Source organism: Cygnus olor, chromosome 14, assembly GCF_009769625.2.
Source record: "Cygnus olor isolate bCygOlo1 chromosome 14, bCygOlo1.pri.v2, whole genome shotgun sequence".
Lineage (NCBI taxonomy): Eukaryota > Metazoa > Chordata > Aves > Anseriformes > Anatidae > Cygnus > Cygnus olor.
Window position 1 is genome coordinate 3,153,094 of NC_049182.1, and position 15,204 is coordinate 3,168,297.

Genomic DNA, 15,204 nt, shown 5'->3' on the forward strand with positions numbered 1-15,204 from the left:
GGCTTTGAAAAGGTCCAAATTTCTATTTTTTTAAAAAGCCTATAGGCTTTAAATCCAAGAGACAAGCCCAGTAGTTCAAGAGAGAAAATGAAATCAAGGCAGACAAATATACCTTTGCAGCTAAGGATATTGAAAACATAGGGCCTAGAGTATTTTAAAGAAGACCTACAACTGTGAGGAAAAGTAGTCCCGGTCCTGAGATTCAGTAAGAATATTTGTAGCAGTTCTTAGTTTCACAAAGGTGAAACACACTACATGGTGAAAGTCAAACCCACCACAGTGAAACAACGATTCCCAGGCTGAAACCCTACCTTCATTAGCTACATCACGGAGGAAAACATCCTGCTGCACACAGAAACACAAATAACAGTTCCATGGCAATGTCAGCTAGTGTCAACAAGAAGCTGATGGATACACGTTTCACCACTCCTTCTTAGAAAATAACCTGTCCTCTCCTCAGGGAGCTAATGCACTGGGAGATGGGGAAAAAACAGTCAGAAGTCTGGAAAACAAACACTGAAGATAATGAAGTTTTACCCCAGAAACAAGCCACTTGGGCATCCAACAACTGTTATATTGACTAAGCTTCAGGGCAAAACTGTAGAAAACAATCCACCTTAATCCAAATCAAAACACCAAAAATAGAATTGTCCGACTGGGTGTGGGCTGATAAATTTTCACAAGCAACAACAGCAATTTTTTTTTCCTGGCAATTTCACTGATAAATCTTCTGGCAGAATCCAAATCTAATTAAACTGAGAACAGAATAATTTAGTGCAGTACCTTTCTTAATTTCTTCAGTAAAATTTGTATTTTTTGTCATTTCAGGGGTTTAATTCAAGGTATCAGTAAAGTAAGACCACTTTTGATGTTAGTTCATGATTTGCATTGACACAGATTTTGTATTTTTTAAAGGTGGTAGTTATAAGGGCATCAGATTAGAGTTTTCTTCTAGTAATGCAAGATCCTAAAATAAATGCAATTTGTTAGTCTGAAGGAAACACCTTACTCCTTAACACACAATGAAACTACTTTGTGGCCTTCTGTGTTTCAGGAAAATATCCCCCATATTCAGATCATTAGACAGCCTCACTAGTTAAGACACATTAAAATGAAACATTTTCCATTAAAGTCGCCAAAAACTGGATTTAAATTTATTGCATGACGTTGCATAAGAAAGTATATTATTGAAAACTGTAAGGCATCATGCAATTATCCATCAGCTAATTATTTATTATTCGTTGAAAGATGGTTATATACTCTAAAGTTATAAAACCAGTTTCAAAAAAGTACATAAAAAAATTTAACATGATAAGCATTAAATATTTTTCACATGTCTGTAGTTTTTAGCTGTTAAAAAGTGCATTCAAACATACTGTACTGGAAAGTTGCTCTGTCCAAAAATGGTGCTGGAGATTTGTTAAATTAAAAGTTGCAAAAGAATGTTGTATGGGATTAGAAAGCTAAAAAGTTGTGGTACTTAAACTTACAAACTTGCTTGAAATAATTTTTCAATCCTCACACTTACAATTTAGCATAGGTGGTATAATTATGTAAAAATGTATGCTTATATAACTAAACAGTCAAATGAATTCAAGTTACGTACACTGAGTGATCAGAGAAGGAGCAGACTTAATATTTAGACATGGGACAGAAAGTACTAATGTGATTTTGGCGTTAATCAATGTACTGTGCCATCCAACGGAATCCTTCTCCGTAGCCTTGTCTCTTTAGCACGCTGCACATGAACACTTCTAGTGGCCTTGCATTCAATTCTTTCAATGGTATACTGCCCTGCAAAGAGACAAAAGTATTCCAAGTTATGTTACCTTTACAAAAAGATGCCTACTCTACAACAACATTTGTTTCTATGGAATGCCATTACTTTATTCACGTTGGGCACTAGAATTTTAGAAAATAAACTGATCTAAAACGTTTGCACACCTTACTAGGACGACAGTCACTGAGGAAATACGCTGAGCATCTTTACATGCACAGCCACTTTCAGAGAGCATAAAGTATATGAACCTGAGTACAAGAGCAAGCATGTCCACAGAGAGCTTATGCTCAGTTTTCAGAAGTTCCCTGCTCTGTTTCTAATAGCTTTCCAACAGGATAAAAAGAGCATTTGCTACAAATTAGGACTGACCACAGTCAGAGTGTGAGTTGCTTGCTTGCCAAGAGCATCACAGTGTGACAAAGCTATTGCTCAACTGGACATTCACAACAGGAGTCATACATCATAGACTATGTGCAGTGTTGTAAAAAACAGGGCAAGATGCAAAAAAAAAAATATCTATAGTAACTGTTTACAGTCTATTACACCTATTCTAAACTAACCTATGAAATTCTTTTTCACTTGGAAAACAAAGAGGTACAGATTTGCTTCTGCTCAACCTAAACTCCGACTAGCACTGAACTCTGTGAAGCAGCTAGGAATACAAAAGCAAAGAGGAATTACAAGACTGGGTCCTCTCCTCAAGGCAGTTCACTGCTGGTCACCTAATGCAAGCTGGAATGGAAGTGACACTGGAACAGCTTTGTCAGCTGCATCAGGAGAGGTGTACTTCCAAAGACAAAGGATAATGGAGCAACTTGTTTCTAACTACTTGTACCCAAATGTCTACTACAAGTAATACACTGTATTTACTTTAGAGAGAGTTGAAGTATTACACAGATGCATAATACAAATCTGTCTTGTTGTTACAGATGCCAGTAGGATTTTTTTTCCACAACCTACAAACTCAGACTTTTTCCATGATGTAAACCTATTTCTAAACTTTAGTTAAACATGTTGAGTAATGATTTGTGTTAAACCTGCAATTTAAATAAAAAAATCAATTACTGAAAGACGTTATCAAGTTTTCTCTTATAGTTCTCACTAGAACTATAGAACTGTAGCCTCTGAAAACTTGTTCCCCCTTTAAAAGTACTGCACTGGAAAAGTTCAAGTACTGACAACTATACTAAGTACTACTACCTCTTCTCTGGAAAAAAATGTGGCATTGAAAACGATGAATAGAAGTTGCAGTAGAGGTGTATCTAACACATGCACAAAAGAAAGAGACTTCAGCATTTATTCCATATAAGTCTATAATGTATTATGTACATAATAAACTAAAAAATATTTGTTTTGTGTAGCTGAAGTGGACTGGAGCCAACACAGAAATATAAAGCAAACACAAGATCCCTAACCAAAAAAAAAAAACAACATTACCTTTCCTGTTGTCTGGCCGTACAGACCAAACATCTCTCGTAACCTCTCTTCACTGATGGCTTCAGGTCTGTCAATCTTATTACCAAGGATTAGGATAGGCACATTAGCAATAGTTTCATCTGTCATTAGTGACTACAAAGGGAAGGAGAAAGGGGGAAGAGATTATTTCAGGATATATTTTGACTTAGGACTTCACATTAAGATAAAAAGTTAACAACGTAATGCCATTAAATCATTTGGTGAAGCCTGGCCTTTTAAGAAGTAAGGGTAGTAAAATTCACTGGCGCATCAAAATTAATTGATGGGAGTTGTTTAATGTACTTGGGATAAAAGAAATGAAATTACTCACAAAATGGAAAATATCACAAATGGAGCAATATTGACTCAACTGATTTATTGGCAAAATAACATGTTCACCTACCTTCAATGCATACAGTAATGAATAGTAAGAAGAGGGCAACAGAACCAGAATACAACTAGATAGGAATGATGACGCAAGTGAAATTACTAGCACTCATGACCAGGTGGCAAGAGAGCTCTGTTGGATACTGATCTTATTTTTCAGAAGTTAAAGTTCAGACTTTCAAAAACATATTTAAACTTACATCAAGTTCTTCTTTTGATTCGAGCAGTCTTTCATGATCTGCACAGTCCACCAAGAACACAATGCCATTAATAGCTGGCAGATAGTTTTTCCACACTCTGCGAGCTACAGGGAAGATGTGAATGAAAAGCAATGGAAATTATCACAAAATTTAGAGCAATGCACATCAGTAATTAGGAAGCAACACTTTTTTTTCAAAGTCTTAGCTTATACTGCCAGTCTTCAGGATGCAATTTCATGTTTTACAAAGCTTGTGATAATAGATCAAAATTATCAGTCCCTCTAGTGTTATCACCCCTCTATCCCACATGCACACTGATGTACTCGACCTTTTTGTGTTTCCCCAAGAATTATGTCAAGAAACACAAGTTCAAAGCATAAAGGTTAAACGTAAGTATAAGCAACCTGAAGTAGTGAAACAAAAACTACCTAATCCTCCTCAAAATACGTGTTATCAGTTAAGAAATTTTGCTCTAGTGCAGCTCTTGCCAAATTGTATTTGGGAGTGCAGTATGTGATGGAGACAGGCAACAGAGCAGTGAATGTTTTTAACACTATCAAAGAGAGTGTGGGAAGCTGATCTCTGCAGCATGGTTGTATTTCTGATCTGAGACAAACTGACTGTAAACAACTCTAACTTAATTCACTGCAGTTAAATGAGTCAACATATTCTCTTACCTTGAGCATGTCCACCCAGATCAAAGGTAGTGAAAGTCATGCCAGCAATTGTCAGCTCCTCTGAAGCTAAAAATACACAAAATTATGTTCTCTGCATGTGAAGATTATACAGCATTATATACATCTTATACGATATTCCGCTATATGGAATAGTCTAAGCTAGGGTATAGATTTTGCTTTCTCTTGGTTGTTTTCAGTGTTTTCTTATTCAAGAAATGAATCAGTACAATACATTTTCCCTCAATAACACTTGTGTAACAAAATAAATGTGGTTAACCATTAAAACACATACAGAATATCTGCAATGTTAAGAGAATAGCAGAGAAGGCCCACAGGTTACTTATCCCTACACATTACAAAAACAGCAGGCAGCTCTGGTCTCCGGTTTGCCACAAAGTTGGAATTTCACGTACAATACTGCTGAGGGTTTCTCCTCTTTGTGTCCTTGCTTAATTACTTACCTCCTTCTTAGACTTCACCAGTCCACATTTTTAACCTGCACTGAACCTTTTCTCCTGCAAGGCTACCACAATGACAATCACACAGAAACCTCTAAGCAACAAAAATCATAACAGTATACATAAACGCAAGCCCCAATTTCCCACAGCTTCTGTGATTTAGACTCAGCTCCATTACTCTGCTTCTAACTGGCCCCTTAATTTTAAATAAATCACATTGAACTATCCTAAAAGAATTTTTTGAGTATGACTCAAATTACCTATGGATTGTGATCCCCAAAATTCCTTTGTTTCTCCCCAGTTACTTATGATGTATAATCAGGTACTGCTTTTCTTGCAATACTTTGAATACTTCCTGGCTAGGGATCTAGGAGCGTTAACTTACTGGGGTGTAGTGTGGGGACGTGCTGTCCCAGTCTGTCATCTTTGAGCATGTGCAGCAGCGTAGTTTTTCCAGCATTGTCCAATCCAAGAAAAACTAGTTTGCCTGATTTCTTGTACAGTCCTGCAACAAAGAATAATCTACTGAATAGCCAGTTAAATCAGCAAAGGTATTACCATAACAACATCGTCCAACAGGCACCCACATCACACACACAAAAAATATGAACATTTAAGAGCAACAGCAATAGCGTATTTGAGCATTCTGAAGCCTAAGCCTCTTTCAGATCCTGTGGGGTCTGCTGATCAGCAAGACCAATAAACCTTCCTACACGGATATCCTACAGGTTTCTGGTGGCACAGCTCTGACAGTCAGCAGTGAAAGGGAGTGTGATCGCTAATTAAAGCAGACATATGCAGTCACATTATTTCTAACGCTAGCGATGATTTTGCTCCCAGGAGCAAAGTTTTATGGTCACAGTACAAAATACAGACCTGCCAAGCTCCACAGTGTGCTTTATCGATGACCTTTATCAGTGCTCTCCTACTTGTACAAGCCACATTCACGCTCGCTCATGTGCTTATCACAGCTATGCTTGCTCCAGGCAGCTTATGTGATGCTGAGTGGCATTTTGGGGGGCAGGCACATGACTGATGTAAACGTGTCAGTAATATAAATGTGTTTATGTTATCTGAGCAAAGTCAAAACAGGATTAAACCTTGCCAGGGTAGCCTACTCTGCCTTAGCAAAGCGACAATTTTGCTCACAGACAGTGGAATTGCCTGGGAGGTACAGAGGTACAGTGCTAACAACAGATTATAAAACATTATCAACCCCAGACGTGGAACAGAGCATGTTTTGTTCATCTCCCTCCAGTTATGACCAAAAAAAAATATGTTTGAAACAAAAAACTTCAGACCTCAGTAGGTATTTTACAGAGAACCTAGCTTCAATGTCAATAGCCATAGTTAGCATATATATGAATTGTTTTATTTTGGCTCACATATTATTTTGACAGAAGTAATAATCATCCAGATCCTCAGCTAAACTGTGTGGTTATGACCCGAATGGCATCATCAGTGCCATTTTGACACATTTGCTGTCTTGTGATAATGCCATAATAACAGGAATAAGAAATGTTACTTTCACTGTTGTCTTTATAAAAATGCCTTTTCCCCTTTATTTCTCTACTTGTAATCCCAATAAATACATCAACTGTTCTGAAGGAGAAGACGTGTAAAATATTAGCACCATATTTCCTGAAGTTTGAGACTGTCAAAGGACAATTCTCTCAGACTTGCCAACACCACAACCTATGCCAGAATTATTTTTCACTGCTTCAAACTGATCAACATTCGAAGTAAAATATTCTTTATATAAATTTATTTAAAAAAAAAAACACAACACATTCTGTACTGAAAAACTATTGAAGTAAGAATCTCCTAGCTTTGCACCTTTTACACTTTGCCTTATGTGTTTTCAAAGAACTGTGACCTGGATGCTACACATGCACGTTTCCTTAGGAACCGCTATTGACCCCACCACCCTCAAGAGTGCTGAAGAAAGGAGGGAAAAAATACATATGCTGAAATTAACAGTTCTTTAAAAACAAAAATGAGCTACATTCCTAACAGAATTTTCTTTTTTTTTCCTCCTGTTTAAAAAGAATTGCAAAATGCAGCCAAGTACTGTAATGTGGGAGTTTTAAGTCACCAGGATCTTTTACTAGATAATGTCACAGTATTGTGGTACTTTGTAATATACTGAAGAAAGGTTTCTTTTACAACCACCTTGATGATACAGAAATACTACTTGAAGTATATGTTACCATTAAAGTTCAACTGTCCCGTTGTTGCAGTCACTTAACCACGCACTCTCCCCGAAGAACAACTAACCCTCCTGATCTGCAAACTAGGTACCAAAATCCTGCCTACTGCCAAGATGCGCTGTGCCAAGTGCTGCAGGAACAAGAGGCTTGTAGCCATTCCAAGGTCACATTAACAGCAGGCCCCTGGACTGTACATGATGAGCAGAATGACCCAGCCACGTCACTTCTGGAGCCCTTATTTGTTTCCCTTCCAGCCTGAGGCACAGGTCACCCTGGGGTCTCTGCTCCACTGCATCCCCCCGTGAGCACACAGCCTTGCCCGTCTGGCAGACACATCTGAGTTGCTGATAAGCCCCAGCTGCTGTCCAGTTTTTGTATTATTTGTGATACTAGTTTTTGGTACACATACGGACTTAGTCTGATGAGGAAGGCTTCTGATGAGAAAGAGATCCTTCCCCGTCCATGCCTGGTGAGGGTTAAACTGGTGGTGACCTCTTATCAACTCTTATCCTCATAGCTCTTTTATTTTGTGAGATTTTAAATAACATTACACAGGGGGTTCCTTGGCCACCCCCTGGATGCTGTAGTGCTGCACGGTCACATGTGCCTCTATCTGCCCGACCTTTACACTGCTGCTGTTTGCTCACCTTTCCCCCTACCTTTAAGCTAATCTCTGGAATCGCATTCCACCAGGGCATGTTTTATAACCTGCAGGAAAGAATACTCTTTCATATTCCTCAACTTATTTCATTAATAATCTTTTTTTAGCTACAAGTACTGTAGAGTGTTTGCACAGTTCTTTTTTCAAATACAACTCTTACTTCCCAAACTCACCTTTTCATATGCCCAAATTACACCACCTATTAATCTACAAGCTGGAGGAGAAAGTATTGATGTTTACAGAGAGAGAAGTGAACACACATTTTCATACATTAAAACTTAGGTCACAGGAGAAACTCCAGTTCACACTTACCTTACAAGTTAAATGAAACACTCCTAAACTACATTAATACAATAGTGCTGTTGCTACTCACAGACTGGACACATAGGGAACATTTGCTCCCAAAGCAAATGCCCCCACTTTCTCTGAAACTTTTTATACTTTCTGAGTGCCTTTCATAAAAATGCAAGAAGAACAAGCAGTAATACTTCATCTATTAGTTACATTAAAACCAGAATATCAATAAAAGGATTCTTTGTGCATTCTACATGTATGTGTATGAAGAGATGTTTCATAAAGTGATCTACCTTGCCTCCTGTCACGATAGCACAGGGAATTGTAGAGAGTATCCCAAATACTATCATCAGCCTTCTTCAAATGAATAAAATGTACACAAGTGATTTTATTTATTTATTTATTTATTCTAGAATTAAAGGGACATATGGACAGCAATTCTCCTTTCTACTGCAAGCTTCAGTATCTTTCACCAGAATTAGACTTTGTATGCACAGATATAGGAAAGTGAGCTAACGTGCAGTAATCGCTGCTTGACTAAGTAAGAGAAGATAAGGGAGATTAGTCAACTTAGTTAAAATTTCACTGGCTAATATTTCAATAGTAGGCCAAGGGTCTAACATTCAGTGAAAAAGTTTAAACTTCCAACTGATAAAAGGCAGGTGCCATGATCCATTAATCTCAAATGCTTTTTATTTGCTTCAGTAGAATCCCTGGAACCCGTAAAATGTCCTTTTTAGCTATGTTATCTGCAACTTCTCTTCCTCTTTTTAGTATCCTAACATTCCCTTTCCTCTTTTTTTTTTCCCCTCCTGTTTTGCACAAGCTAATATTTCACCTTGGATCAACATGGATTGCAGATGCTTTTGGCCAGGGAATACTTTCCTAAGGTTCTTCATCAGAGATCAGTGGAGTTTCACACTGATTTCAGTGACATTAGTCACACAATAAAGCACTGCTGGACATGAGCAGGGGCTTCAATATCTGGCATTAATTTTTTGTAGATAGTTGTTCATATTTGAATTCTCAAATGACACCAGATTAAATGTGGTGCAATTAAAAAAATCAAATCTATTATGTTCATAAAAGAAAATCTAATTTTTCAAGAGGTTAAAGGATTAATGTAAGATTGAGAGAAGAGCACACTCTCAAAATACTCAGAGAATACTCAATACTTATAGAATCATATCCTGAGCTGGGAGGGACCCACAAGGATCATCGAGTCCAACTCCTGGCTCCGCACAGGACCACCCCAAAATCAGACCATGTGTCTGAGAGCGTTGTCCAAATGCTTCTTGAACTCTGGCAGGCTCGGTGTCATGACCACTGCCCTGGGGAGCCTGTCCCAGTGCCCGACCACCTCAATGAAGAACCTTTTTCTGATGTCCAGCCTGACCCTCCCCTGTCCCAGCTCCATGCCATTCCCTCGGGTCCTGTCGCTGTCCCCAGAGAGCAGAGCTCAGCGCCTGCCCCTCCGCTCCCCTCGTGAGGGAGCTGCAGGCCGCCATGAGGCCTCCCCTCGGCCTGCTCTGCTCTGGGCTGAGTACTGATAGTGATTAGTAGTGATAAGTGGAACATTTTTTTATTTTGAGTGCAACCGAATATACACCAAAATATTATTTAAACAATTGCTATGTTTGAAGATAGCAGGGGTTAACAGATAGCATAATTAAAACAATAAAACTTACCTAAAAACTGTAATACGCTACTGAAACCACTGTAAATCCAATCAAATATGAAGGACATATCTGGGTCTTATAGTCTGAAATAAAAAGAAAATTTAAATTCTGTTAGAACAGCACATTAAACACTGTAAGATGTTTACTCGAGTTGAAGCTGGGGAAGTTTTATGACACAGAAGTCGCTGCTGTCTGCACATCGCCCGTCTGTGTACCTTGTACCAGGCGATGACCACTCAGCACCAGGACCACCACGTAAAGGCCGCATCCCCGCCTGCACTGCCTCATACAGGCTTCCACCATCTGAGGTTTAACCATAAAACTCATTTCAGTAACGACTCAGGAACACCATGTTTCTCACTGAACTCTTTCAGGTTAGGTTCAGGAACGGAAGGGGGAGGTGAGGACAGACAGCTGCAGCCAGCCCCGGGCAGACACCCCTCAGCAGCAGGATGAAGCCCCAGTATTCCTCAAGCCCCCGTTGCTTGTGGTATGGTAAAAACACCACTGTGCCAGTCCCTGGGGGTGAGCAAGCGGCCAGGATGGGATCACACAAAAAAAAGAGGCCTGCTGTTCCTGTCCCAGAAGGGATGGAGCCCTCCCCAGGGCATGGGGCCTCCAGCAGGCAGCCACAACGGCAGCGGCCGAGGGAGTTTTCTGACATCTTGGGCATTCAGAACACACAGGCAGCCCAGGCAGGGAACAACCAGGATTTCACAGAATTGTTTAGGTTGGAAAAGACCCTTAAGGTCACCAGGTCCAACCATCAACCCGACACTGCCAAGTCCACCGTTTCTGAAGCAATTCCTTGAGATGCAAGAACTGTCACTAGGTTAACTGTGCGGCCACGAACAATTAATTTCTTAACTTTCATCTTAATTTCCTCATTATCTACTGTAAGGTTAGTCACACTGAAAGCACCAGCTTGACATACGGAATTAGCACTCAGCATAAAAAAATCTTTCAAAAGACTAAAGGGCAACTTCCTCAGAAGCGTTCAGCCAGCTAATTCCTGCTAGATCAATAAATTCCTGCTAACGCCCGGGGAAGTTGGAGTCCAAGTCTTTGAGACGATGTCTGGGCTGCTACGGGCAGCTTGCAGAGGCATCCTGAGCCAGCGCAGGCTCTCCCACAGCATTTGTTTCTACGCTGCAGCCATGTCCTGGGCCCTCCTGGGATAACTTTATGACTGCTCCGGACCTGGCGCAGAGCCCAAAGCACTGGAAACACAGGTCAGTACCAGACCAAAATCCACCTATCCGTTATAACAATTACACTCAGGCAATGAGCAGAGGTTTTCTACTGCATAGCAACAGGTATGTCACAGCAATAATATGGAGAGAGGAGGAGAGATTATTATTATTTAATTATGTCTGCTTGCACTGGAGCAAAATCTGTTCAGCCCATATTTGCCTTCCCTGAGTGACAACAGCAAAGTGTTAGGAACCCTTGGTTTCTTCAGGACTAACCCTGAAACCCTTGCCTATGTCCTGTGTTACTTTGAGCTGTCACAGTTGCAACTTTTAAGAATAAAAAACAAAATAAGCTTGTCAATGCATGAACACCCAGTTACACAATGTCATGACTGAAACTGTCACTTGCATGTCTAAAAAGCAAAGGTCAAGAATAAGCAAACACGGCAGGACATACACGTCAGCAGATTTATTTATTGCTTGAACAAAACAGCGATCAAGAAAAGCCTCTGTGGGGCTTAGAGAAATGATCTGCTCAAATAACCTGCAAATCAGTGCAAACAGCGTGATGTAAGAGAAGTGCTCGTGTTACCGCGGTGAGAATAACTTCACAGAGTTTAGTTGGGTTAACCAGTTCCTTCTGCGAACCTCACAGACGGAAGAAAAAAGTCTTCATGTGCTGCTGAAAACACTTAAAGGGACAAGATTCAAATTATTAAATTGAGAAGGGAGTTACTCTGCAAGTACTGCTGAAGTGGCAGCAATATGGCTTAAATTCCCCTACACACAGAAAAAGTGGCTTAGGGAAGGCTATCCAAATACACCACAGCCAACTTCGGTATCAGCTGGCAGCGCTTAAAGGAAAACACTACTTTGAAAATGGGAAAAAAATTGACGGCGAATTGTAAAGGCACACTAGCAATATTTGAACAGAGATATTAAATCTGCTCTTATCACACAGTAAAAATAACTGCCCGATTCACAGCAGTGCCCGACCGAAGTGCCACCAAGCCACCCGGCGGCACACCGATGCCCAGAGCCCGCTGACAGCTCCAAGTCTCGGTACTGCGTGGAGCCAGGCAGAGCAGCGGGGCTGCTCAGCAGATGGACACAAGCTGTCCTGCTAAAGCCACCACGAAAGAAGAACACTGAAAACTCTGGCAATCACGGCTCCTAAGGCATGACGGAGACAAAAACACTAACTGCTTTAAGGTTATCTCAAGGGTTCCCTCACAAATAGCCGGTTGCGAGCTGACACAGACTTTTAATGAGAAATTGTGACAGACACGTGGCAACCTGCTGATACCGACTATTTTTACAGACATCACCAACTTACCTTCTCGTGTCTTCTCAGAAATAGGAAAGTAACTTCCCAGCATCAACAGCCGATGGCTATCACTTCAAAATGTATCTACCAACCCTGTCTACCGACCCTGGCTAGCGTTATATCATAAGCGAAGTGTGACTTGTAGTTCCTGGGAAGCCCTGCCAGCCAGCCTGCAGACCGATGAAACTGGTTTGCATCCTAGCGGCCACCTGCTGACCACGGGGAGCAGAATTCCCACCCAGCAGTTTTGGTAACACCTCGAGACACCTTTTTTTTTATTATTATGAAAAGCAAGGATTTTCCCACTCTGGATCTGAATTTTTCTGGCTCAAAGTTCATTATTCCATTCCAGAATCAGTTCAAATAATTCTTACTTCTAAAGACAGTGAACATTTAGATAAAAGAGGGTATCAGGCTTGTAAAGACAGCTTTAAATCCCTTGATGGAAGAATTAGGAAGTAGAAACCAATCACACCCAAGTACAACACCTCTTGCAATAACTAGAAGTCACTGCACTGTGCCTGGGTGATTGCTGTCACCAAGAACTAGAAAAGAAACCTCCGTCCAGTGTAACCGCAGCCAACCACGCTCTCTGAGCTACAGCAAGTTTGAGAACAGGCTCTGCTAAAAACTTGCAAACAAGTGCTTGAAGTGCACGGTTATGGGTGTATTTCACCCAGGACCATTTTAACGTTGTAAAACGTTACCACTGGCAACAAAAATCAAAATTGGTAACAAATTCAGTGAGTAAAATAAGACTTGTTGCCTGCCATCGACTTTACGATACGAGAGTGCATCTTGACGCAGTTTTTTAAGAGTTGAGGAAAGGAAGAGAGTTTGGGAATGAGCTAACGGCGTAGCTTTTCTATTTTAATCAGATGGCAAGTCATCTCTGAGATTTCAGAGAGATATTCACATAGCGCTGTTACTTGCTGGGTTGAAAACAGAAAGATTACATACCGTATGACATATACTTAGTGCTATTGCATCTTTTATTCTGAGATACTCTATTTGAATTTAGCATTGATCTCAAGTACATCTGAAACAGCGAAGCAAACAGTTTATCTGTAAAGACGGCACTGCAACATGCACATTAGGTCCTAAGAGGAACTGATGAAGTGTTTCAGTCGCGGTCTGGCTCACAAAAATTCTTCTCAGATCATAGTCTCAAAATAGGGCCTACTGCAGCGATTTCCGTACTTATTTAAAACAAACAAACAAAAAAACAGAACATATTGGAGCATGAATATATAATTATTCTTCATCTTAAAGGTTATCATTTTTGAAGAAATAACGCTCAGAACAAGAGCATCTTGACAGATCATTACAATATGCCAAACAACTACATAAGAAAGTTGTAAGGCACATGAGGACTAGAACATGATACAACAACCCACTTTTCCAAGTCATCACCACCAAAGTGAAATATGAGCCAGGACTAAAAAGAAACTGCCAAGCAATCATAAAAGATTAATGCAATTGACAACAGGCATAGGGGCTGGTACCTCTACAAACCAGAGATCAGAAGGCTGTAGTGCTTCTCTTCAGAGAATGAGCAAAAATAAGAAGAAATTAAAATAACTGTGTGCAGTCAGGCAGGTGAGGGGAGGAAGGGTGATGAGTATCATTAGAGGCGTTCTGATTCACAGCCCTCAGAGGGAATGGGCCCTTTCGGAGGGCATGCACGCTAATCCAAATTCTATTTACAAGCGAGACGTTGTTTTTTAATTTCCCTTTGGGAAGCGTGACAACGGCACACTTAAATTCAGACGAAGATTCAGCCATAACCGTATCCCAAACACCCTGGCCCAGCTTCGGATGCCTGACAAAGCTCCGTCCACGTCGCGTTTCGCCTTCGCAGCCGCTGCCCGCCCGCACCGCGGCGAACAACGGGTCTCGCCACTGACACAAACAACCAGAGAAGCGATGGCAGCAGAGCGCGGTGGCACGGGAGGCCCGGGGAGCCGACCCGTTCCACGTCGCAAGGCCTCGTCCTCCAGAAGCACCGGCGGTGCCAAGCCCCCAGCCCCGACCCCCGGCTGCGAGGACGGGGCCGGGCCCCGAGCCCCGGGCGCGGCCCCTCCGCGGCTGCCGGGCATCGCCCGAAGGCCTCCGGCCCGGCCCGGCAGCCCCGATCCCCCGCTGCACCGGGGGAAGGAGCCCGGCCGCCGGTAGCCCCGGGAGGCCGCGGCGCCGAGCAGGCCGCAGCCATCCCCGGCCCCGGTCCCCGTCCCAACGCCCGGGCCTCGGCGGCTCAGCGCCGGCCCCGGGAGGCGAGGCCGGGCCCGGCCGGGTCGCGGTGGGCACCGAGCGCCGCTCCCCCCCCGTGCTGCCCCCGCATCCCGCTCACCGCCGAGCTCAGCTCCGGGCGCTCCGCCGGCACCGACACGGACCCCGCGGCTGCGCCCCGCTCCGCCCCCGCCTGGCGCCTTCCGGGCCCGGTACAGCTCGGCACGGCTCGGATCGGCACGGCACGGCTCGGAGCTCCGCCCGGCCCGGCCCCGCAGCGAGCCCCGGGACCTCCCCGACCCCCACCCCCCCACCCCCACCCCCCCGGCGACGCAGCACCAGCGGGCAGTTTCGGTGTTTGTTGAGATTTTTTAGGGGAAACCCGTACCGAGAGCACCCCGAAGCGTGTGCGGGGCGCTGGGCACCCGGCGGCTGCCCGGAGCACGCAGCAGCCGGCCGGGCTTGCAAAGGAACCGATCGTGGAGGCAACCTCGTGTGCCCAACGTGTCCCTCCCGGCGGCTGCGTGGCACCAGCAGCGCCTGGGCAGGGAGCCCCGCTGCTGCCCGAGGGCCACGGACAGGACTGCGCCCACCGCAGCGGCCCTGCCACGGCCACCAGACCCGAGGCTGCCAGCAGAGCACCTGCTTGGCGTG

General features: G+C 42.8%; 1 protein-coding gene across 1 annotated transcript; it reads right to left on the bottom strand.

Annotated features, from left to right (window-relative positions):
* Window positions 1-1,126: 1,126 nt before the first annotated feature.
* On the bottom strand, window positions 1,127-14,827 carry SAR1B (secretion associated Ras related GTPase 1B). The gene is made up of 7 exons (XM_040574006.1): window positions 14,672-14,827; window positions 9,811-9,884; window positions 5,343-5,462; window positions 4,500-4,565; window positions 3,823-3,926; window positions 3,218-3,349; window positions 1,127-1,794 (listed from the first exon to the last, which is right to left on the bottom strand). Exons 2-7 carry the CDS (start codon window positions 9,866-9,868, stop codon window positions 1,678-1,680), a joined length of 597 nt encoding a protein of 198 aa, XP_040429940.1. The 5' UTR covers window positions 9,869-9,884; window positions 14,672-14,827; the 3' UTR covers window positions 1,127-1,677.
* Window positions 14,828-15,204: the final 377 nt, after the last annotated feature.